The 26,239-nt window shown below is 49.7% G+C and overlaps 1 protein-coding gene across 3 annotated transcripts; it reads right to left on the reverse strand.

The window, feature by feature from the left end:
• Nucleotides 1–200: 200 nt before the first annotated feature.
• On the reverse strand, nt 201–26,236 carry TAF1C (TATA-box binding protein associated factor, RNA polymerase I subunit C). 3 transcript variants are annotated; one of them, XM_075844555.1, is made up of 15 exons: nt 26,195–26,236; nt 24,468–24,612; nt 11,505–11,598; nt 10,899–11,008; nt 9,251–9,346; nt 8,285–8,355; nt 5,801–6,039; nt 5,483–5,602; nt 5,283–5,400; nt 4,975–5,046; nt 4,699–4,834; nt 4,491–4,619; nt 2,044–2,221; nt 1,831–1,968; nt 201–1,674 (listed from the first exon to the last, which is right to left on the reverse strand). In XM_075844555.1, exons 2-15 carry the CDS (start codon nt 24,600–24,602, stop codon nt 530–532), a joined length of 2,781 nt encoding a protein of 926 aa, XP_075700670.1. In that variant the 5' UTR covers nt 24,603–24,612; nt 26,195–26,236; the 3' UTR covers nt 201–529. The 3 variants fall into 3 exon arrangements, with proteins under 3 accessions (XP_075700670.1, XP_075700662.1, XP_075700677.1); XM_075844547.1 differs by lacking the exon at nt 26,195–26,236 and adding an exon at nt 26,060–26,188; XM_075844562.1 differs by lacking the exons at nt 10,899–11,008; nt 11,505–11,598; nt 24,468–24,612; nt 26,195–26,236 and adding an exon at nt 9,976–10,121.
• Between the last annotated feature and the right edge of the window lie 3 nt (nt 26,237–26,239).

Here is a 26,239-nt window from a genome sequence, read left to right on the forward strand (position 1 = left end):
GTCCATCAAATTTGCAGGTCGGAGGAGCTGGCGAAATCGGGAAAATAAGAGTTGGAGTTTCTTTCTTAAAACCCGGCAACCGCGGCTGGATCACGTCAAAACCTCTTCCGGGTTATCCCCAGATCTCTTCATAACCGTTCTAGCTGTTAAGACCCCGTATCTGTAACCCCCCACTATTGTGACAATATTCTCGACGAGGATTATTATGCCACAATTGTGCTTTATTTTACATATAAGATTGTACGTAACATCTGGGTAATACTCCATTATTGCACTAGGCCTGCACAACTTAGATTTGTTGTGATACTTTCTGTACTTTTGCCCTTTCGTGTCTTATTTCTGAATAAAAAAACAAGTTTTGATTTAAAAAAAAACAAAGCCTCATAATCTGCTGATCTCTAATCTGTGAATATCTGCCACCTGAGAGATAACAGGAATCCAGCAGAATTGGCTCTGAAGAGGCTACAGCTGTGAACTCAGTCTTATTGTGAGGACAGGGACCTGGCAGAAGGTCCCAGGACGTTGGTGGCTAAAATCCCATCCGAGATCTCTTACTTGGAGGCTGTAAGCGCTGGGACGGAGTCTGTGATTGGGATGCTGGGAGTGATGGTGCTGGCTCAGGCACAGCAGTGCTGCAGTCTAGGACGGAGAGGAAATCCTGCAGCGTCCTCCTCCTCTCGTGCGGGATGCCTTTGGACCGGAGGGACCGTGAGGAGATAATGGCAGATGAGCTCTGGGAAAGGCTTGGGCCGGCCCGGGAGTAGTCTGCTGCACAGTCATGACTTGTGGACGACACTGGGGGGACACTACGTGGGGACTTTGGGTCAGCAGAGACCAGACCTACGGGTGAGTGGCCTGTAGCGTCTGACACCGGGGCGCCATCACATGACCATAGAGACGCAGTGTCCAGGTCATAATGGCTGGAGGTGATGGAGGAAGTGAAGCTTCCGGACAGTGGGCTCCGGTATCGCCGCAGTTTCAGCCTTCGTCGCCTTTCTTTTAGAGCCTGGATCTTGCGCTCCCTGTTTGTTCCTAAATGATCTTCCCACCAGAGTCCGAGCTGCCCCTCCCAGGAAGCCGTCAGCCGCTGACTTAATGGGTCTTTCCAGCTCTCCGAATGGACAGCCTCCAACTTGTCAGATGCCGGTTCAGCCGCTAAGCGTACGAGCGCTCCTCCATTCATACTCTCTCGCAGACAATCCCGCAGCCGGGTGCCGTCCTCAGCGTGTTCACTGATCTTCTCGCTATCGAAAAGTTTGATCATCGAACATCGAGGACGGGGGGAAGAGACTACTCTCCATGTACAGGCTCTGTATAAATCACGGAGCCACCGGCAAGAACTAGTCTTAGATTCGGCCCCGAGTAAGGTTGAGGGAACCGTTCTGTCAGACGAGCACTCGTGACTGGATCCTGGACTGCGGCTCTCGGGTTCATGGTCAGAGATACTGGTTCCAGCAGTGGAGTCTAGGACTGACTGGTGGTTGGCACCGGGCTCCTCAGGGGTGGAGTCAGACACAGTTTGCTGCGCATCGTTGGACTGACCTCGGTCACAGGGGGTGCTGGGTGCGTCAGCAGCTTCCTGCGAGAGTCTCTGGAAGAAAAGATCGCCGGCAGTCGTAAGCTGAAAAACCAGCAAATGATCTCCAGTCCGTTCAGGGGAAGCAGCCGCCAAACCTGCGGGAGAGAGAAGAAAGTCACAATGAAGAGGGCACTCACGTCGTCCCACCTTCGTGCCAAGACCTCCAGGAGATCACATCCATCCTGCTCAAAGAGTGGTTAACTAAAGACATCAGCCTGCAGGTGAGCTGTGAACACCTGGGTGGTACTGACCTGCCAGCGGACACTGCAGCCTCTGGAGCACCGTGTCGTGCTGATGGGGCAGCAGTGGAGACTGATGATTGAGAGAGTCTGAAATCCGCGGTAGACACACGGCTGGCAGATGCAGCTGGCAAGAACTAGAATGGCCTCCTAGAACATAAAGACGGGGACCCTCAGGAGCCGCAGGGACAGGACTATGGAATAGACGTGAGGTGATGACCGTACCTGAGTATTGCACCATCAGTGTCTCCTGACTGTGCTGAGTGCCGAGCAGAATCTTATTAGAGCCGTCACCAGATCCACCAGGAAGGACGCTGACAAACGCCGGAGGTCTCTCCAACATATGGTCCCACTTAACCACTGGAACCAGAGGAAACCGCTCGTCCACCATGTACAGAGAGAACTAATAAAGAGGGAGTAATAAAGGAGGGTTACAGAGAAGCCGAATATAGAAAACGTTCCAGAGACAGAACACGTGAGAGGTAATGTGATAAAGAACACTCCACCAGTACACCAGCTCCACACACACAGCATCCTGAAATGATGGACAGAAGCCGGGATATGACATTACCTGAATGTGGCTTCAGATGACATCATCATCTGCTGTAGACGTCACCTGAATGTGGGTCCATCATCAGACTCCTCGTCTGGAGTAAACACGACCTCCCCACCAACTAAGTCGCTTAAAAACACAGCAAAACCCCAACAGGTGTAAAGATAAACCGCTATCAAGGCAGCTGACCGACTGCCCTCACGTGTCAGGTATATAGACGACATCCTGCTTATTGTAGGGGGGGGGGGGGGGGGAAATGTAGCGGCCGGACCATCATATATAGCAGATATAAGGGCTAGTGAATTGGATCTTCTTCGTGAATTGGACCGTACCATCGCACTAATGATTACATACAGAACCGAGAAAATAGAGGGACCGGTGCGCACGTTGTCTCAAGGTATCAAAAAGCGTTAACAACTTTTATTTCACCGTCACAGACCGCGACGTTTCGAGCCAAGTGTGGGGGGGGGGGGTCTCTCTCTCTCTCGAGTGGTCGTTCTCATAAACGTCACTGTCTGTTAGGCTATGTTCACACAGAGTATTTTGCAGGAGGAATATCTGCCTCAAAATTGAGGCAGATTTTCATCTCCCTGCACGCCGATTTTCGCCCGCGGCCATCGAGCGCCGCGGGCATAAAACACAGTGGAATACGCTTTCTCTGCCTCCCATTGAAGTCAATGGGAGGTCAGAGGTGTAAACGCCCGAAGATAGGGCATGTCGCTTCTTTTTCCCGCGAGGCAGTTTTACTGCTCGCGGGAAAAAGACGCCGACGCCTCCCATTGAAATCAATGGGAGGCGTTTTCGGCCCGTTTTTGCGACGCTGTTTCCGCTTCAAAAAACTCGGCAAAATACTCCGTGTGAACATAGCCTTACGGTGAAATAAAAGTTGTTGACGCTTTTTGATACCTTGAAAGAACGTGCGCTGTGGTCGCTCTATTTTCTCGGTTCCACTTTGGAGCAGGATCGGCTACGACTCGACGCGGCTTGCACCGGTTGTAAACTTTCTGACAGAACGATTTCCATGAGTTTTTCTTGGCACTGTGATGTATGTGCTGCTGATCTCTCTTTCTCTGTACGTACAGAACCGACCATCGCTGCACGGAAATGGAACTGAACGAGCGAGGATCGACACGCAATATTAGATCACATGGAATCAGAGTGTGATGTTGTATTATATTATTACTGTGTCATATTGTATCATATTACATCATGTTGCGTTATATTGTATATTATTGTGTCGTATATTAGATTATGTTGTTATATTGTATCATGTTGTATTATATTGTATCACATTGTCATATTGTATAATATTGTATCATATTAGAACACATTGTGTTATATTATATCATGTTGTATTACATTGTGTCATATTGAGGCTCAGTACAGCCAGAAAACCTGCTGGGGAAAAATAGACCTGAAGTTAGAAATATGACTCGCCTGCTTCTGTTATCACAAGTAGTGCAGCATCCAAATTCTCTGATTATTGACGTAGTGTCAGGACCATGCGTCCAAAATGGTTGAAACTAGTATTAGAGCAGTAGCTAGGTTGGACGTGGGGCGTCTACATGTGGATGTGGGGGGTTGTAAAAGCGGACGTGGGTGTGTGTGTGAATGTAAATGTGGAGAGGGTGTAAACGTGGATGTGGGGGGCGGAAGGGTGGACGTGGGGTGTACGCCGGGCAGATATGCTTCAGTGGATACAACCTTTCGGGCCATGAATGAGAGCACCATTTTCCACGTTCTGTAATTGAAGATCTGTGGTAGATCTTATACAATGCAGTGCCTGCCATCTACAATGTGCGGGGAGCGTGTCCGGAAATCAGCCGGGATATTATGAATGCAGTACGCAGTGTCTCGCCACATGCCTCCTAGTGCTGCTGTCACAAGCTTCTGATGAAAGTCATTGGTGAGAGGCGGAGAACACGAGTATCTTCACACCTGCATTACCTGTCTGCCATTTGAAGTTTTGCTGGACCTTGCGGTGCGATGTCGTCGTGTAGGGGGGTGGGTACGGTGCAGTAAGGATAACATCGCCATGGCTGGTGAGCTGGTTTACGTTCTTATATTAACATAACGGTTGTGACCGCACACATCAGTCATACCGAGCGGCCGGCCCTACCTGAGTGGTCACCAGGCAGTACGCAGGGTTGGTCTCCCGCAGACAGCGAGCTAGTATCACCCGCTCTCCTCTCCGACATAAAGCCTCCTGCCCAATACGAAAAAGGTCCTGGCCCTGAGAATTGGGAACCTGAAGAGACGACATGTTACACTGGCGAGCCTGCAAGGTCCATCCCCTGGAGAAGAGAAGTCACTAGAACGATACTCACTCTGATATCCGCCGTCTGAACCCCCGTCCTGTCAGCAAACGTCAGCACCCGCGGGTGCGATGTGAAGTCGCTCCACCTCCAGTAAGGATCATCACGGAAAAACACTGTGTCCTGGTCCTGCCGTACTCGCTGTAACCTGGTGGAGATACAAGGGTTAATCTAATACACTGGGACGGCCTGAGGTTGCGCTGAAAGGAACGCTACAGGCCAGACGTAGAGAACGTGCAGGGTCGGAGACTCCAGACAACGTGAGAAGAAGTAGACAGCCATGCTTACCCATTCTCCACGTTCCAAAGATACAAAGTCCCGCTCTCCGTGCACACACAAAACTCACCCGGTAAATGGGGGCTGGAAGACAAGAGGACACCACTGAGATCACATCTCCATCCCGGCAACTACACAATAAGGAGTCTGTGGCGAAGGACTGCGCTACCATGAAGGCAGGTGGAGCTCTCCGACACTCAACCTCTCCGCCTAGAGGAAAGCCAGGAATAGGACTCCAACCCCAACAGAGACCCGTCACACTGAAGTCTCAGCATTGCAATGGTTGATGAGATGTAGACAGTCTACACAGCGGACATTACCTGGCATTGATGCAGGTGCTCGGGGTCCTAGTGCTCAAAACACGAAGAGTCTTTGGCGGGTCATAAGCCGAAAAACTCCAGGTGGCCAAGTGGAAAGCGGACCGAATGCCGACCAACACTGTAGATGGACACAAGGATCTAAAGATCAACATCTCCTCACATTCAGCCCTCTATAATCACCCGTCTATTATACAGCTTACCCTGATCAAACTGTCCTGTGCTCACTTGCTGGATCCGCTCCTCAAGCTCAAAAACAGCCGGATCCCCCCGTAATTTCACTTCAAGCCTATCCGATTTATCCAGGACCACCTGCTGAAAGTCTGACTCATGTTCAGGAAACCATAACCAAGTCTAGAAAGAACCTAGAGAGGAGATTGAGGAGACTAAGGGCCCCCCCAAGCAGACGAGGAGACCCCCCCCCACACACACAGCGGAAGCCTGAGGTCACATGCCAGGATCGCACATGATGAGGAGAACGTCTCATAGGTAGGACACGCTAGTATGCCATGTTAGGATACAGAGTTGGTTCATAGCTGCCCCCCGTGGATAGATGAGGCAGCCACATGATGTCCCAGGGTACAATGTCCAGGACAGAGCGCCCCCTGTAAGAGAGGCCTGAAACTGCAAATTCCTCCATTCTTCAGACATGCCCTCAATCACCAGCTTTCCCAGTAAATGTGGAGGCACGTCCTGAAGCCAACCATTGGTGAGATAAGAAAAGGAACGCACACTAGAAGTGTTGTAAGCAAATGCACAGCTGAAAAAGAGAGGGAAAATTTCCATTTAATACGCGAGTGAAAAACGCAGAGAAACCAAACCAAGGTGGAATCTACAAGGCAAAGGGCGGAACAGGAACATCAATAGCAAACTACTTCTGGTGGAGAAGACGGAGAGATGAGGAAAAACAAAAAGGATGACAATCTAGTGGAACTGCATGAAAAGAAGACCGGCTGAAAGACGAGACATGAGAAGTAGATCGAGAGAGGAGACACCAGGAACTGACTGAGAAGATGGAGAGATGGAAGAGGAAACACCAGGAACTAACTGAGAAGAAGATGATGGAGAGATGGGAGAGGAAACACCAGGAACTAACTGAGAAGAAGATGGAGAGATGGGAGAGGAGACACCAGGAACTGACTGAGAAGAAGATGATGGAGAGATGGGAGAGGAGACACCAGGAACTGACTGAGAAGATGGAGAGATGGAAGAGGAAACACCAGGAACTAACTGAGAAGAAGATGATGGAGAGATGGGAGAGGAAACACCAGGAACTAACTGAGAAGATGGAGAGATGGGAGAGGAAACACCAGGAAATAACTGAGGAGAAGATGGGAGAGGAGACACCAGGAACTAACTGAGAAGATGGAGAGGAGACACCAGGAACTGACTGAGGAGAAGATGATGGAGAGATGGGAGAGGAAACACCAGGAACTAACTGAGAAGATGGGAGAGGAAACACCAGAAACTAACTGAGAAGATGGGAGAGGAAACACCAGAAACTAACTGAGAAGATGGAGAGATGGGAGAGGAGACACCAGGTACTGACTGAGGAGAAGATGGAGAGATGGGAGAGGAGACACCAGGAACTAACTGAGAAGAAGATGAGGGAGAGATGGGAGAGGAGACACCAGGAACTAACTGAGAAGAAGATGGAGAGATGGGAGAGGAGACACCAGGAACTAACTGAGAAGATGGAGAGATGGGAGAGGAAACACCAGGAAATAACTGAGAAGATGGAGAGATGGGAGAGGAAACACCAGGAAATAACTGAGAAGATGGAGAGATGGGAGAGGAAACACCAGGAACTAACTGAGAAGATGGAGAGATGGGAGAGGAGACACCAGGAACTGACTGAGGAGAAGATGATGGAGAGATGGGAGAGGAGACACCAGGAACTGACTGAGAAGATGGAGAGATGGGAGAGAAAACACCAGGAACTGACTGAGAAGATGGAGAGATGGGAGAGAAAACACCAGGAACGAACTTAGTTCCTGGTGTGTCCTCTCCCATCTCTCCATCTTCTAACTAAGAAGATGGGAGGGGAAACACCAGGAACGAAGTGAGAAGATGGAGAGATGTGAGAGGAGACACCAGGAAATAACTGAGAAGATGGAGAGGAAACACCAGGAAGTAACGGAGGAGATGGAGAGATGGGAGAGGAGACACCAGGCACTAACTGAGAAGATGGAGAGAGGAGACACCAGGAACTAACTGAGAAGATGGAGAGATGGGAGAGGAGATACCAGGAACTAACTGAGAAGAAGATGGGAGGGGAAACACCAGGCACTAACTGAGAAGAAGATGGGAGGGGAAACACCAGGCACTAACTGAGAAGAAGATGGGAGGGGAAACACCAGGCACTAACTGAGAAGATGGAAGAGGAGACACCAGGAACTAACTGAGAAGATGGAGAGATGTGAGAGGAGACACCAGGCACTAACTGAGAAGAAGATGGAGAGATGGGAGAGAAGACACCAGGCACTAACTGAGAAGAAGATGGAGAGATGGGAGAGAAGACACCAGGCACTAACTGAGAAGAAGATGGAGAGATGGGAGAGAAGACACCAGGCACTAACTGAGAAGAAGATGGAGAGATGGGAGAGGAGACACCAGGAACTGACTGAGAAGATGGAAGAGAAAACACCAGGAACGAACTTAGTTCCTGGTGTGTCCTCTCCCATCTCTCCATCTTCTAACTAAGAAGATGGGAGGGGAAACCCCAGGAACGAAGTGAGAAGATGGAGAGATGTGAGAGGAGACACCAGGAACTAACGGAGGAGAAGATGGGAAGAGCTGAGATGGGAAGAGACCAAAAAGTGGATAAAGACCAGATGGAAAGATAGGAGAGACCTGGTGCGAGAGGAGAAGATGGACAACAGAGAAGACAATATAAGGAGGAATGTAGTGACGTGGGACATGCTGGAGGACTACATTAGACATTACTTGCACAGAAGTGAAGAAAAGTTCTCAGAATGGAAGGACACGGACAGCAAAGTGCTCACTTTTGGTAGGGCACGGTCTGCAGAGTCTTCAACAGGCGGGTCATCCGCATGGTGTGTTCTCTGATCTTACCCTATAAATACAGTGAGATTGGTAAGAACCTATGATCACAATAGATCCCTGTCCTGTGTGTCATCAGCTGCAGATGCCTTGTGGATCTGATATCACTTATCTACAGTCCTACTCAAACCCTGTTCCTCCTGTGTAATGTAGTGTGGGACCTGCATTACGCGACAGTCCCTCCCCTGCGCTACAGCCCCTCCCCTGCGCTACGCGACAGCCCCTCCCCCGTTTAACGCGACAGCCCCTCCCCTGCGCTACGCGACAGCACCTGTGTGTAAGTCTGTGTCTCCCTAGTGTAAGGTGACAGCCACTCCTCTATGTAACGTGACAGCCCCTCCCCTGTGTAACGTGACAGCACCTGTGTGTAAATCTGTGTCTCTCCTGTGTTACGCGACAGCCTCTCCCACGCCGTGTTACGCGACAGCCTCTCCCACCCCGTGTAACGCGACAGCCTCTCCCACCCCGTGTAACGCGACAGCCTCTCCCACCCCGTGTTACGCGACAGCCTCTCCCACCCCGTGTTACGCGACAGCCTCTCCCACCCCGTGTAACGCGACAGCCTCTCCCACCCCGTGTAACGCGACAGCCTCTCCCACCCCGTGTAACGCGACAGCCTCTCCCACCCCGTGTAACGCGACAGCCTCTCCCACCCCGTGTAACGCGACAGCCTCTCCCACCCCGTGTAACGCGACAGCCTCTCCCACCCCGTGTAACGCGACAGCCTCTCACACCCCGTGTAACGCGACAGCCTCTCACACCCCGTGTAACGCGACAGCCTCTCACACCCCGTGTAACGCGACAGCCTCTCACACCCCGTGTAACGCGACAGCCTCTCACACCCCGTGTAACGCGACAGCCTCTTTGTGTGTGTTTGTGTCTCTTCTGTGTAAAGTGCAGGGTGTCACCGTTAGCAGGGACTCCGTCAGGTGGCAGTGCGGCTCCAGCAGTCGGCCCATACACTGGAAGGCGATACTGTTATGATCCCAACAGAAGTGGCTGATCTGTGAAGTAGAGAACAAATACTCATCATTACAACCGACACCACCACCATGGTCGAACCCCCACGACATTGCTGTGGGACCTGTTACAGCTACTGAACCTGCGGCTGGAGGGGAAGGAGGTGAGCTGAGCATTACCCAGCCTCAAGTACTCCAGGCTCCACTAACCCTCCTATCACACAAGCTGCAGGACAGGCTCACACCGCAGCCGAGTCCTCACTACCCTTCACCTGCAGCGGGGGCTCCGGAAGACGATCTACGCATCTGTCCTCCGCCATGGCATCTCAAAGACGTGACAGACTGCGCAGAAATAATGTCTGGATTATTGGATGTGTGGGGGAAAAAAAAATGGACGGTACCAGTAAATATTCGCAAACATGGTTGTGCGATGTCTATAGGGCCGACACCTCATCTCCTCTGCCGTGGAGCGTGCCCGTCCAACCAGGGGCGCCACCTTGTCCAGTATTGGTAGAAGTGCTCCATTATAAGGGCAGACACCGTTATACAAAGCGCGGGATCTACAAGGTTTCTTCCCCGATCACTCAGCGGAGATTCAGAAGAGACGCGCTCAATTCCAGGATTCGGATTTCTAATAGTATGCCGCTGCCAAGAAAATCCTGCTACAGACCCACCTACACCTATGTGGAATATTTCCACAAACAAAATGTAATAGGGCAACTTCTAGTGGGGGAGGAGCATGTTTAGATCATATTCCGGAGACCAGCCGAAAGACCTTCACCCAGGAATTCACCATCTTCGGCACTCCCAACCGCGGAACGTTTCTCCTGCAGGATAGTCATCATTATCAGTCACTGCCGTCATCATCACCATCATCGACACCACCAACATCATCGTCATCGTCGATACCACCAACATCGTCATCGTCGATACCACCACCACCGTCATCGTCGTCACAGTCATCGTCTTAGTAGTAGTCATCGTAGTCACCATAGTCATTACCATAATCAGCACCACCATCGTAGTCGTTACCACCATCATCATAGTGGTCATCGTCACCATCATAGTAGTCACCATCGTCGGCGTCATTATCACCATCATCATAGTAGTCACCATCGTCATCACAATCATAGTAGTCACCATCACCGTAGTCGTCATTATCATAGTCGTCATTATCATAGTCACCACCACAGTAGTCATCGTAGTCACCATCGTCGTCGTCGTCACCACCACCACTGTAGTCGTCATTATCATAATCACCGCCATCATCATCGTAGTCATGGTCATCACTACCAGCATAGTCATCATTATGAGTCATCATCATTATCGTCCTTATCATAGTCACCACCATCATAGTAGTCATCGTAGTCACCATCGCCGTCGTCATTATCATAATCACCACCACCGTCGTCGTCACCACCACCACCACCACCACCACAGTAGTCATCGTAGTCATCATCGTCACCATCATAGTCGTAACCACCACCATAGTCATTATAATAGTCACTGCCGTCATCGTCACCACAGTCATCATAATCATCATCATCGTTGTCGTCACCACCTGCAAGGGGGGGACGGGGGACAAGACGCTGCTGACCTGTTTGCTGAAGTCGAGGGTCGCACCGGACACATTCTGCTTTGTGTTTCGCTGCAACTTGGTCTTCTTATAAATCAGATCCGATTCAGCGACCGGAGCATAGTCACAATCTGGGAACATAGAAGAGTCATGAACTACACGTATGCTCCCCCCAAATCATGGCACCAACCGTACACCCCGCCCCCAAAATATAGCGCCAACCTTATCCCCCTGCCCCAAAATAATAGCGCCGACCATATACCCCGCCCCCAAAATCATAGCGCCAACTATATACCCCGCCCCCAAATCATAGCACCGACCATATACCCCGCCCCCAAATCATAGCGCCGACCATATACCCCGCCCCCAAATCATAGCACCGACCATATACCCCGCCCCCAAATCATAGCGCCGACCATATACCCCGCCCCCAAATCATAGCACTGGGGGACCCTCCACCACTACACAGCAGACCCTGAGCTGCCACCCCTGGACCACTCTTTACCACACCCGGTCGCCCCCTCGCACAGCCATTACTACTCTTGTATGAATGTGACATCACGAGTATCATATCAGCCGGAGGTCCTTACATATGGAAAACGTTGGATCACAATTATGGGGTCTTACCGGTGTTGGGGGGCAGCAGAAGGGAGGGTGCAAAGTCTGCGGGGACCCATTTCCCCCTTCCCCTGCTGTACAAGGGGATGAAGTGGCCATAATTCTGAGAAAGAAAGAGAATGAGACGTATTATATACTATATGGCCAAGTATGTGCACCCCACAATCCTAATGAAGGAGTTCAGGATATTAAGCCACACCCACTGCAAATCGCCGCATAAAATCCAGCACACAGCCATGGAATCTCCATAGTCAGACATTACTAATAGCATAGGTCGTACCGCAGAACTCACACTTTACACGCGGCACTGTCATACAATGTCACCTTATATTATTATCTGCTAGATCTGCCCCGGTCACCTGTGTTATTATCTGCTAGATCTGCTCCGGTCACCTGTGTTATTATCTGCTAGATCTGCCCCGGTCACCTGTGTTATTATCTGCTAGATCTGCCCCGGTCACCTGTGTTATTATTATCTGCTAGATCTGCCCCGGTCACCTGTGTTATTATTATCTGCTAGATCTGCCCCGGTCACCTGTGTTATTATTATCTGCTAGATCTGCCCCGGTCACCTGCGTTATTATCTGCTAGATCTGCCCCGGTCACCTGTAAGTGTTATTATCTGCTAGATCTGCTCCGGTCACCTGTGTTATTATCTGCTAGATCTGCCCCGGTCACCTGTAAGTGTTATTATCTGCTAGATCTGCCCCGGTCACCTGTGTTATTATTATCTGCTAGATCTGCCCCGGTCACCTGCGTTATTATCTGCTAGATCTGCCCCGGTCACCTGTAAGTGTTATTATCTGCTAGATCTGCTCCGGTCACCTGTGTTATTATCTGCTAGATCTGCCCCGGTCACCTGTGTTATTATCTGCTAGATCTGCTCCGGTCACCTGTGTTATTATTATCTGCTAGATCTGCCCCGGTCACCTGCGTTATTATTATCTGCTAGATCTGCTCCGGTCACCTGTAAGTGTTATCTGCTAGATCTGCTCCGGTCACCTGTGTTATTATCTGCTAGATCTGCTCCGGTCACCTGTGTTATTATCTGCTAGATCTGCTCCGGTCACCTGTGTTATTATCTGCTAGATCTGCTCCGGTCACCTGTGTTATTATCTGCTAGATCTGCTCCGGTCACCTGTGTTATTATCTGCTAGATCTGCTCCGGTCACCTGTGTTATTATCTGCTAGATCTGCCCCGGTCACCTGTGTTATTATCTGCTAGATCTGCTCCGGTCACCTGTGTTATTATCTGCTAGATCTGCTCCGGTCACCTGTGTTATTATCTGCTAGATCTGCTCCGGTCACCTGTGTTATTATCTGCTAGATCTGCTCCGGTCACCTGTTTTATTATTATCTGCTAGATCTGCCCCGGTCACCTGTGTTATTATCTGCTAGATCTGCTCCGGTCACCTGTGTTATTATTATCTGCTAGATCTGCCCCGGTCACCTGCGTTATTATTATCTGCTAGATCTGCTCCGGTCACCTGTAAGTGTTATCTGCTAGATCTGCTCCGGTCACCTGTGTTATTATCTGCTAGATCTGCTCCGGTCACCTGTGTTATTATCTGCTAGATCTGCTCCGGTCACCTGTGTTATTATCTGCTAGATCTGCTCCGGTCACCTGTGTTATTATCTGCTAGATCTGCTCCGGTCACCTGTGTTATTATCTGCTAGATCTGCTCCGGTCACCTGTGTTATTATCTGCTAGATCTGCTCCGGTCACCTGTGTTATTATCTGCTAGATCTGCTCTGGTCACCTGTGTTATTATCTGCTAGATCTGCTCCGGTCACCTGTGTTATTATCTGCAAGATCTGCCCGGGTCACCTGCGTTATTATTATCTGCTAGATCTGCCCCGGTCACCTGTAAGTGTTATCTGCTAGATCTGCTCCGGTCACCTGTGTTATTATCTGCTAGATCTGCTCCGGTCACCTGTGTTATTATCTGCTAGATCTGCTCCGGTCACCTGTGTTATTATCTGCTAGATCTGCTCCGGTCACCTGTGTTATTATCTGCTAGATCTGCTCCGGTCACCTGTGTTATTATCTGCTAGATCTGCTCCGGTCACCTGTGTTATTATCTGCTAGATCTGCTCCGGTCACCTGTGTTATTATCTGCTAGATCTGCTCCGGTCACCTGTGTTATTATCTGCTAGATCTGCTCCGGTCACCTGTGTTATTATCTGCTAGATCTGCTCCGGTCACCTGTGTTATTATCTGCTAGATCTGCTCCGGTCACCTGTGTTATTATCTGCTAGATCTGCTCCGGTCACCTGCGCTATTATTATCTGCTAGATCTGCTCCGGTCACCTGCGTTATTATCTGCTAGATCTGCCCCGGTCACCTGCGTTATCTGCTAGATCTGCCCCGGTCACCTGTAAGTGTTATCTGCTAGATCTGCTCCGGTCACCTGTGTTATCTGCTAGATCTGCTCCGGTCACCGGTGTTATTATTATCTGCTAGATCTGCTCCGGTCACCGGTGTTATTATTATCTGCTAGATCTGCTCCGGTCACCGGTGTTATTCTTATCTGCTAGATCTGCTCCGGTCACCGGTGTTATTATTATCTGCTAGATCTGCTCCGGTCACCGGTGTTATTATTATCTGCTAGATCTGCTCCGGTCACCGGTGTTATTATTATCTGCTAGATCTGCTCCGGTCACCGGTGTTATTATTATCTGCTAGATCTGCTCCGGTCACCTGTTTTATTATTATCTGCTAGATCTGCTCCGGTCACCGGTGTCATTATCTGCTAGATCTGCTCCGGTCACCTGTGTTATTATCTGCTAGATCTGCCCCGGTCACCTGTAAGTGTTATTGTCGGCTAGATCTGCTACGGTCACCTGTGTTATTATTATCTGCTAGATCTGCTCCGGTCACCTGTAAGTGTTATCTGCTAGATCTTCCCCGGACACCTGTGTTATTATTATTATTTTTTTATTTTGTTTATGTTATGCTTTGAAAAATAATAATAAAAATCTAAACAGGTTTACTTTCTCATCCATAAAGTAATCTCAGGCCCATATCGTACAATAATTACAAACATATATATATTATTTTGTTTTTTTCACTAGTTAAACAAGATGCAATGAAAACATTAAATAAAATGCAAAAAAAATAAAAGAGAAGAATAAAATCAAACAAGTAAAAATAAGAGTAAACCGTTACGATTCCTAAAAGAGGTTTTGGGTACAGTTTTACTAAGTCGGAAACATATCAATGAGGACTTGATCATCATAAGCTTCTATAGGCCCCTTATTTACCATTATGAAATCTTTGCCACTATATCCTAATGTCCTTACACCAACAAATAGGAAGAGCTTCCAATATTTGTAACATAAGAAAGAGATGTTCTTAAAACATTGTAGTCTGACCACAATGTCCAATTACTTAAAAAAATTCCCATATGAATTGGAGCGAACCGCTACCATTTTTTCCATGGTGTAGTCAAATTGAACAAGATTATTGAACGCAGTGGTAGTGAGAGGGTCTGAGGATTTCCAAGTCCTGGCTATCATCAGTCTGGCAGCTAAGATGACATGCCCCGTTATGCACCTGAAGTCCCTGGGAACATCAGCAAGACCAACAAAACATAGCGCCAATGCGGGGGAGGGGCTGATTAGATCATGTAAAATGGTGGACAAAAATGCAAAAGTAGCTTTCCAGAAACTAAAAACCCGTGGACAATTCCACCAACCATGCATATAGTCGCCTAACATACCACTGTTCCTCCAACAAAGGGGAGAGTAAGAAGGGTTAAATGTGGCCTGCAGCGCTGGAGGTCTATACCATCTAAGTAGTATTTTATGCGCCATTTCTCGGTGACTCTCACCCTTAGAGATCTTAGAGGCCCAATTCATTGCCAAGTGCCATTCTGCGAAGGTGATAACCACATTCAATTCCGTCTACTATTTAAGCAAATGCCCTGGTTTACTGAATATCTGAAGTTTAGAAATAGTAGAATAAAACCATGAAATGCACTTCGATTTAGGCGCAGCAGAGTTGAAAGCCACGAATGCGCTGCTCCGAAATAACCGCCCATCCAAGTTCCTAATGCGCAAAATGTGACGAATCTGGAAGTATTTGTACATATCATGGGTAGGTATGCCATAGTTTTGAACCAGTTTGTTAAAGGGCAACATTCCCTTTATTTCATAAAGGGAACCGATCGTATCAATCCCGGCTGCCTCCCATTTCAGCACATTTAGCTCCGGTGTAAAAGAGGAAAGGTAGCGGAGGGATAGTGGCCGAAGGGGGTGGCAGTCAGACTTCCGAGTATGTGAAATCAGATATTGCCAGGAAGCTATAGAGGCAGCAATAGAAAGCATGTTTATATTCCTATGAGGGCGTTTAGAACCATCTATTGACAGGAGAGACATAAGATGAACCCCCAGTGTGGCCTTTCTACCCACTTAAGTTCATTATGACTACCCCACCAGTCATAAATTTGGCTGAGAACAGTAGAGTGAAAATATCTCCTAATGTCAGGTATCCCCATCCCCCCTGAAGACCAAGGATGGGACACGGTAGAGAACCGAATTCTAGGTTTTTTACCAGCCCATATGAAGTCCGTAAGTAACTTTTGAAAGATAAATTACTGTGCGGAACACATAGTATTATAGGCAGAATCATCATCTTAACGATAGCAATTTTACCAGTCCAAGAAATCATTGGTTTAGAAAAGTTTTCCACAAATTTTGATATTTTAGACAAGAGCGGAAGGTAGTTCTTTGCGAATAGTGTCGAGCTGGCACTTGTGATAAACGTACCTAGGTATGTAATACTGTCCTCACTCCACTCGAAAGGAAATCATGAGATTAGAGAGGCCCTCATAACCTGATCTAATCCCAGACCCAACATTTTACACTTGTTCGGGTTGATTTTGTAATATGAAATTTTACTAAACTGAGAAAGTGTGTCTTGGATAACAGGTAGAGAATTAAGAGGATCAGAGACCGCCAAGAGCGCATCGTGAACATAAAGACCGATTTTATAGACTTTAGTTCCCACTTTAATGCCCTGAATTCTTGAGTTAAGTCGTATGGTTTCTGCTAGAGGTTCCATTACTAAAGCAAACACGATTGGGGAAAGTGGGCAACCCTGACGCGGGCCGTTCTTTATTATAAAAGGGTCAGAAAGAAACCCAGCGGAAAGAACTCTAGCCGAGGGGAGCGAGCATAATGCCACCATGGAAGATTTTTTTTTTCAAATTCTTTTATTTTCCGTTTTCATAAGAACATTGTGTTATGATGTAAAGCAAAGCTGCACCAACATCGGCTCGCAGGCCAACAACTGAGAATACATAGGCACCATAATCAGAGAAAAATATCACAAAACATTGAAAACATTGAGACTAGAGAAGCTCTGGTATGCACCCCGAACCCGCAGCCATGCATATATACCCATAAGGAAGAGCAGTAAAGCGTTGCAGGGCAACGAAAGAGGGAAGGAGACAGAAGAAAGAGAGAAGGGGTAAAGAACTGACCTGACCCGTGGTCCCACTAGGTAAGCTCAAGAAGCCATGACGGTCTTTTATTCCTCTGAGGATTGAAAGCGAATCCATTCACGCCACGTTTTGAGGAAGGCGGCGTGGGATCCCTTCATTGATGCCGTGAGGTCCTCCATTCTCATGATCTCCTGAATTTTACCAAACCACATGCCCACCGTCGGGGGACAGGCTTGTCTCCACAACGCGGGAACACATTCCCTGGCTGCATTCACTAGATGGCGCACCACTGACCGTCGGTAAGCAGATAAAGGCATCTCACAAGTGGAGCAGGAAGAGGCCCGGTGACCTCGGGAGGGTGAAATCCGTAAATTTCGAGGAAATGCACCATACCTCAGACCAAAAGTCCGTCAGCATGGGGCAGTCCCAAAAAATATGTAAGAGAGTACCCACATGGTCGCCACATCTCCAACACAACGGCAAAACCACCGGTAACATCACATGCAATCTGGAAGGCACCCTATACCAACGAGACAAAATCTTATACCCTGCCTCTTGAAATCTACTAGCCAGAGATGATTTATGTGTCACGTTGAACAGGCGATCCTTATGCTCCGAGGTAAATGTTAGACCTAAGTCCCGCTCCCAACTAAGCAAGTAGGATGGTGTGGACAGGGTGGAGGGAGAGATCAGGAGGGCATAGAGTCTAGACAGTGCGTGACGAATTGTGCCCGTACCTAAGAGTTCAAAAGGGGAGTTCTCGCGAGTACGCCGCTGGGTCAGCTAAGGACACAAGGAAGTGTCTCAATTGGGTAACCTGCCAAAAAAACACAAAAAAAAAAAAAAAAAAAAGACCGGATCCGACACGGACTCCAGCTGAGTGCTACTCATCCACACCTCATCCTGTAGAAAATGGGCCGCACGTCCTTTACCTGCCTTCAACCAGTGCTGGAAGGGACCTCCTTCCCGCCCCGGTGGAAATGCAGGATTGCCCAAGACCGGGAACATCGGAGAGGGAGAGATCTCTTTCCGAGGAAAGATCCGCGCCGTAATCGCCAGAGTGGGCCCAATCATCGGATGTGTCCTTGCCGCCAGAGGGACCCGATTGCCCAACCATGGTAAGGCCTGCAGAGGCACTTCCATAAATACCTGTTCCATGGACACCCATTCTTTAATCTCAGTATGTTTGAACCAATCCAAAACACGTGTCAAGTGGGAGGCCTGATGATAGGACACAAAATCCGGAAGGCCAACACCGCCCTCACACTTCGCACGAAAGAGAATCGATCGGGAAATACGCGCAGGTTTCCCCGCCCATATGAACTTATGAAGCATGGACAACAGAGACTGAAAGAAGGGGCATGGGATATGTATCGGCAGCGCCTGAAAAACATATAGGATCCGTGGTAAAATGTTCATTTTAAATATAGCACATCTACCAAACCAGGTAAAGGTACCGGACGTCCAAGAGTCCAAGTCGCTCTTTACCCGTTGGAGTGAAGGGTAGTTCACCGCGTAAAGGCGAGACAGGGCACTCGGAAGCCTGACCCCCAGATACTTAAGCGAATCCCTAGCCTATTTAAAGGAGAATGACTCCGACAGATCGGTCACAAGAGTCTGCGGCAACGATATGTTAAGCGCCTCTGACTTAGAGTAGTTGATCTTGAAACTGGACAGTTTTGAGTATTCAGCCAGCTCCGCCATCAGGTTAGGCAACAAAATCCTGAGGGCGGTGATAAAAAAAAAAAGAGAAGGTCATCCGCATAGGCAGCGACCTTGTGGGACCTACCTCCCAAGGCTACACCCGCAATATCAGGATTGGAGCAAATGTGGCACAGGAAGGGCTCCATGCATAAAATAAAAATCAGTGGAGACAAGGGACAGCCTTTCCTCGTTCCATTAGAAATTGCGAGCGCAGAGGAGAGGTGTCCATTAACCTGTGCTGATGGGGAGGAGTAGACCCGAAATCCAGCTCATCATATGTGACCCCAATCCTATATGGCGCAAGGTAGCCAACATAAATTCCAAATTGACTCTGTCGAAGGCCTTTTCCGCATCCATCGACAGAAAGCAAGTGGGAAGTGCAGAAGCGGTCGCTTGGTACATCAGGTTAATTGCTCGTGTGGTATTATCCCGTGCTTCCCGTGAGGGCATAAAACCCACCTGGTCATTGTGTATCACATTGTGAAGTAGCGGGGACAGCCTTTGGGACAGAATCTTAGCAAAGAGTTTAAGATCGACATTCAACAGGGAAATAGGGCGGTAGTTCTGACACATGGAGGGGTCTTTACCCTCCTTTGGTATCACCGTGATATGTGCCCTCAACGTGTCCCGGGGAATGGTGCCCCCCTCTGTGAGTGAATTGAATGCAAGCAGGAAATGGGGCGAGAGCACGTCTGAACAGGTCTTATAATATTGTAACGGCAGGCCGTCTGGGCCCGGGGCCTTCCCCACTGGTGAATCCTTCAGTGCCCATGACAACTCGTCCAAGGAAATGGGAGCCTCAAAGGCTTCAATCGCCTCCGAAGGGATGCTTTTCAACCCCGAGGACCGGAGGTACTGCTCAATCTTTCCCAAGTGACTGCCGCCACCCGGGGAAGAAGGGGCTTGAGGGAGATTGTATAACGAGTGGTAGTAGGCACGGAAGGCCTCCGTGATATCCTGCGGAAGCTGTAGGTGTCTACTATGGGAGCCGAGAATGTGTGGGACATAGGTACTTGAACGTGTTTTCCTAAGTGCCCGCGCCAGAGTCCTACCTGGCTTGTTACTAAATTCGTAGAAGTGCCTCCTACACTTAACTATGGAACCGAGCCTTAGAAATACAGAGCGAACGTACCTGCTCTCTCAGTTGCCCCAACCCGATTCTGAGACACCTTATGGGACTGTTCCAGCCGATGTATCCGGGTCAATAAGTCCCGGAGGTATAGCGCCCGCTCCTTCTTAAGTTTAGAACCAATACGTATAAAAGAACCACACACACTACACATTTGTGGGCTTCCCAGATACAAAAATGATCAACTCCCGGCGAGACATTCGTGTCGAAGTACTCCCCTAGTTCCCTGCGAATGTCCGATACCACTGCCAGATCCTGTAAGAGCGATTCATTCAGTCGCCACTGCCAGGGACGCGGGCTGGCCGCCTGGCGGGCTAGAGTAAGCGTAATAAGGGCATGGTCCGAGAAGGTGATGTCGTCTATGGAGACGGACGTGAGGTTGGAGAGGTGGGGATGGTGTAGAAAGAAGTAGTCCAGTCTAGAGTATGAGTTATGGGGTGCCGAAAAAAACTTGTCATCTTTGGTCGAGGGATGCATAAGCCTCCACATGTCAACAAGTTGATGCTCATGCAAGAGCCGACGAATGCGACGGTGTACCGACCTAGGCAAAGAGGAGTGCCCTCGGGAGGAATCTAATGTGGGGTCTAAAGTGGCATTCAAATCTCCCCCCAGTATGAGAGTGCCTTCCAGAAAGTCATCCAGAGCCACAAGGACCTTCTCCAAGAAGGCAACCTGACCCGTGTTAGGGAGATAATATGAGGCCAGTGTTATCCAGCTTATCCTTCACGAAGAGATATCATCCCACCCAATCTGTGCGAGTCTCCACATGCTCCCAGGGAAGAGAGCGAGAAATCAGGATGGAGACGCCCTTAGTCTTGGAATCAGGAGACACACTATGATACCCTTCCATATAATGAGTCTGTAAGCTTTGGTATGCAGCCGGCCCGAAAGTGGGTCTCCTGCAGGAACGCCACGTGTGCCTTCCTTTTCCACAGGAGACGGAGAATGGAGGACCTCTTTTCCGGAATGTTCATTTAGGGAGACAATGGTAAGGTCAGTCATAGTGGACAGAAGGATGTAGATTCGCCCCCTGTCCTGATACTGACTGAGGCTGTATTGGGGGAAAGTCCTCTAATCTGTCCGGTATGACCGACCCTCGGACACCTGTATCTCACTGACCTCCCTCTGAAGATGCCATGTCCGTCCCTGGGATCCGGAAGCAGCAGCCGGCCTGAATCTGACCTGAGGAAGGAGGCGGCGGCGAGTAGCCACGCTGCGGCGGGGTCAGGGTGTGACCTGCAGGAGGAGTGGAGGAAGATCGCGGCGGAGTCCCGTCCATCGTGGAACGGAGATATCTGCTGATGGAAGAAGAGCCAGCTGAGACAGGGAGGTTTTTGCGGCTTCTCCCCTTCGTCATCCTGCGGTGGGGACCGGTAAGTATGCCCGGTCGGGCGATTTTCTGTGCGGTGAGTCCGGAGCTGCAGCAAAACACGTCTTCACACCGCCATGCCTAAGCCACGCCTCGGAAGATTTTATACGGCCCTTAAGGCCGAAATGTTCAAGAAGTTGAGACAGATAACCCCAATGTACTCTATCGAACGCCTTCTCCGCATCCAAGGAATGAAGCAGAGAAGGCGTTCGAGAGGTCTCCGCACACTGAATCATGTCCATAAACCACCAAGTTCCGTCGGAGGCCTGACGTCCCGCAACAAACCCGACTGGGTCCGACTTAAAGAGGCTCTGTCACCAGATTTTGCAACCCCTATCTGCTATTGCAGCAGATAGGCGCTGCAATGTAGATTACAGTAACGTTTTTATTTTTAAAAAACGAGCATTTTTGGCCAAGTTATGACCATTTTTGTAGTTATGCAAATGAGGCTTGCAAAAGTCCAAGTGGGTGTGTTTAAAAGTAAAAGTCCAAGTGGGCGTGTATTATGTGCGTACATCGGGGCGTGTTTACTACTTTTACTAGCTGGGCGTTGTGTATAGAAGTATCATCCACTTCTCTTCACAACGCCCAGCTTCTGGCAGTGCAGCACTGTGACGTCACTCACAGGTCCTGCATCGTGTCGGCACCAGAGGCTACAGTTGATTCTGCAGCAGAATCAGCATTTGCAGGTAAGTAGCTACATCAACTTACCTGCAAACGCCGATGCTGCTGCAGAATCAACTGTAGCCTCTGGTGCCGATGTGGCCGTCACGATGCAGGACCTGTGAGTGACGTCACAGGTCTGCACTGTCAGAAGCTGGGCGTTCTGAAGAGAAGAGGATGTTACTTCTCTTCAGAGCGCCCAGCTAGTGAAAGTATTAAAAACGCCCCGATGTACGCACATAATACACACCCACTTGGACTTTTACTTTTAAACACACCCACTTGGACTTTTGCAAGCCTCATTTGCATAAATACAAAAATGGTCATAACTTGGCCAAAAATGCTCGTTTTTAAAAAATAAAAACGTTACTGTAATCTACATTGCAGCGCCGATCACAGGCAATAGCAGATAGGGGCTGCAAAATCTGGTGACAGAGCCTCTTTAATCAATTGAGGAATAATATGATAAAGTCTATTTGAAAGAATTTTTGCATATATTTTAAATATCCGAGTTTAAAAGGGAAATACGTCGGAATTTGGCTGGAGACGTAGGACCTTTATCTGACTTAGGGAGGGTAACTACCGTGGCCAAAAGCATTTCCATAGGGAAAGCGCCCTCCTGTGCTGCTTTATTAAATATCTGCACTAAATGGGGAACTAAAATCTGTGAATACTCTTTATAATAGTTATTCGTGTATCCATCCGGACCTGGAGATTTAAAGAGTTTAAGCGATGATATGGCTTTAAGTACCTCAGGTTCAGAAAAAGGAGTCGATATAGCTGCAAGTTGGGACTGAGAAACCTGGGGCAGTGGAACGGAAAGAAGAAAATCTGCAATTTCCGACTGTGAGGGCTGGTAAGTATTATCATCCAAATGTAGGTTATAGAGGGCGCTATAGTAGGATTGGAAATGATCAGCTATCAGCCTAGGATCTCTTATTTTATTGCCCTGGTTACCTATAAAGGTGAGTGATGAGAGAGGTTTTATTTTTTTAGCCAGAAAAGCACCAGCTCTATTGTTGTGTACATAGGTAGTCATTTGCATACGTTTAAAATAAATGTTGTGTAGAGTTGCAAGCAACGACTGCAGTGACAAACGCAAAGACCTCAGTTCAGAAGAATAGGCCGGTGTAGGTGATGAAGTATGTAGTCATTCAAGCGCCATTGTAACGGGTGGGAGAGCGTCGTTTTTTCGTCTATATAAAGCGAGATGGATGCGTGATCGGACCAGGTTATCTGTCCAATTACCAAAGACTGTGACTGTAGAAGTACCCTGTTATTTACCAAGAACAGAACAATCCTGGAATAAGAACCACCTGTGTTATTATTATCTGCTAGATCTGCCCAGGTCACCTGTAAGTGTTATTATCCGCTAGATGTGACCCGGTCCCGTGTTATTTATTATTATATGCTAGATCTTCCCCGGTCACCTGTAAGTGCTATTATGATCCGCTAGATCTGACCCGGTCACATGTAAGTGTTATTATTGTCTGCTAGATCTGCCTCGGTCCCCTGTGTTATTATCTGCTAGATCTTCCCTGGTCACCTGTAAGTGTTATTATTGTCTGCTAGATCTGACCCAGTCACCTGTGTTATTATTGTCTGCTAGATCTGACCCAGTCACCTGTAAGTGTTACTATTATCTGCTAGATCTGACCCAGTCACCTGTAAGTGTTACTATTATCTGCTAGATCTGACCCAGTCACCTGTGTTATTATTGTCTGCTAGATCTGACCCAGTCACCTGTAAGTGTTATTATTATCTGCTAGATCTGCCCCGGTCACCTGTAAGTGTTATTATCTGCTAGATCTGACCCAGTCACCAGTAAGCGTTACTATTATCTTCTAGATCTGACCCAGTCACCTGTATTACTATTATTATGTACTAGATCTTCCCCGGTCACCTGTAAGGGTTATTATTATCTGCTAGATATGACCCAGTCACCAGTGTTACTATTATCTGCTAGATCTGACCCAGTCACCTGTAAGTGTTACTATTATCTGCTAATTCTGACCCAGTCACCTGTAAGTGTTACTATTATCTGCTAGATCTGACCCAGTCACCTGTAAGTGTTCTTATTATGTACTAGATCTGCCCCGGTCACCTGTAAGTATTATTATCTGCTAGATCTGACCCGGTCACCTGTAAGTGTTATTATGAAGTGTAAGCATCAAAAGAACAAACAGCTCAGCCATGAATTGGTAGACAATGTAACTCACAAAGCAAGACCGCAGAGTACTGAAGAGCATGAAGTGTAATAATCACCCATCCGCTGGTGTATCACTCACCACATAGATTACTGCCTCTGGTAATGACATCAGCATCAGAACTGTGGGTCCGTTAATGGGTTTCAATGGTCGCTGCACACAAACTCAACATCAGCATGCACAATGCCAGGCAGGGGCTGGAGTGGTGTAAAGCACGCAGCCACTGGACTCTGGAGCAGCGTGTTCTCTAGAGGGATGGATCACGGCTCACTACGTGGCATGTTGACGGTAACGGTCATGGGGCACATACTTTTGGCCAGATAGTGTGTGTATAGACACAGGGTGACACTATATGTAAAGGACGGGTGCAGGCAGAGGACACCCAATAACTGATACCGAAATGCCTCCTTTATAAGTACACCATACATACACATCATATAATAATGTGCGCACCTTATTGGGATCTGCGACACTCTCCACCACTCGCCCACGTTCTCCCCATCCATGGACAGAAGCAAAGCTTAAAGCCTCTCGATTAGTGGAGCCCACATGGAAATACCCCGGAAACCGCTTTTGAGGGAACTCCATCCACTGACCACTAGAGGACAAACGTACAAAGATCAAAGATGGCACCCAAAATACATTCATAACACAGGTAGCGGTGTCAGGTCTGTACACGTCACCCCTCCCTCCTCCTGCAGACGTGTCACGTGTGTCAGTGATTACAAATAAGAGGAGGGAGGAGAAGAGAGCGAGGAGGGTGGAGCTTCCGGTCAGGGGGGGGCTGGTGAAGTCTCCGGTCCGGAGGGGAGGGGGGCTGGTGAAGCTTCCGGTCAGGAGGGGAGGTGGGCTGGCGAAGCTTCCGGTCAGGGGGGGGCTGGTGAAGTCTCCGGTCAGGAGGGGGGGGGGCTGGTGAAGCTTCCGGTCAGGAGGGGAGGGGGGGGCTGGCGAAGCATCCGGTCAGGAGGGATGGGGGGCTGGTGACGCTTCCAGGAGGGAGGGGGGGAAGTGACGCTTCCAGGAGGGAGGGGGGGAAGTGACGCTTCCAGGAGGGAGGGGGGGGAAGTGACGCTTCCAGGAGGGAGGGGGGGGGGAAGTGACGCTTCCAGGAGGGAGGGGGGGGGGAAGTGACGCTTCCAGGAGGGAGGGGGGGGGAAGTGACGCTTCCAGGAGGGAGGGGGGGGGGGGGAAGTGACGCTTCCAGGAGGGAGGGGGGGGGGGGAAGTGACGCTTCCAGGAGGGAGGGGGGGGGGGGAAGTGACGCTTCCAGGAGGGAGGGGGGGGGGGAAGTGACGCTTCCAGGAGGGAGGGGGGGGAAGTGACGCTTCCAGGAGGGAGGGGGGGGGGGGAAGTGACGCTTCCAGGAGGGAGGGGGGGGGGAAGTGACGCTTCCAGGAGGGGGGGGGGGGGGAGAGTGAAGCTTCCAGGAGGGGGGGGGGGGAGAGAGTGAAGCTTCCAGGAGGGAGGGGAGAGAGTGAAGCTTCCAGGAGGAAGGGGGGGGGAAGTGACGCTTCCAGGAGGGAGGGGGGGGGAAGTGACGCTTCCAGGAGGGAGGGGGGGGGGGGGCTGGTGAAGCTTCCAGTCAGGAGGGGGGGGGGGCTGGTGAAGCTTCCAGTCAGGAGGGGGGGGGGAGTGAAGCTTCCAGTCAGGAGGGGGGGTGGAGTGAAGCTTCCAGTCAAGAGGGGGGGGGGGGGAGTGAAGCTTCCAGTCAAGAGGGGGGGGGGGGGAGTGAAGCTTCCAGTCAGGAGGGGGGGGGGGGGGGAGTGAAGCTTCCAGTCAGGAGGGGGGGGAGTGAAGCTTCCGGTCAGGAGGGGGGGGAAGCTTCCGGTCAGGAGGGGGGGGGGAAAGCTTCCGGTCAGGAGGGGGGGGAAGCTTCCGGTCAGGAGGGGGGGGGAAAGCTTCCGGTCAGGAGGGGGGGGGAGTGAAGCTTCCAGTCAGGAGGGGGGGGGGGGAGGAGTGAAGCTTCCAGTCAGGAGGGGGGGGGGAGAAGCTTCCGGTCAGGAGGAGGAGGGGGGGAAGCTTCCGGTCATATATATATAACGTACACGGCCGGTGTCCGTCTTCGTCACTCGCTGCAGTCACTGGACGGATATAGCAGCGCGCACACACATAGGTCACATGACTGCCCGGCGTCCTCACTGCACTGAAGCTCCGGGAAACATGCACATGTGGTCACTCACCTATCTACTTCCTGAGCAACAAGCCTCCAGCCAATCACACGGCGT

The sequence above is a fragment of the Rhinoderma darwinii genome, chromosome 1 (genome assembly GCF_050947455.1).
Source record: "Rhinoderma darwinii isolate aRhiDar2 chromosome 1, aRhiDar2.hap1, whole genome shotgun sequence".
NCBI lineage: Eukaryota > Metazoa > Chordata > Amphibia > Anura > Rhinodermatidae > Rhinoderma > Rhinoderma darwinii.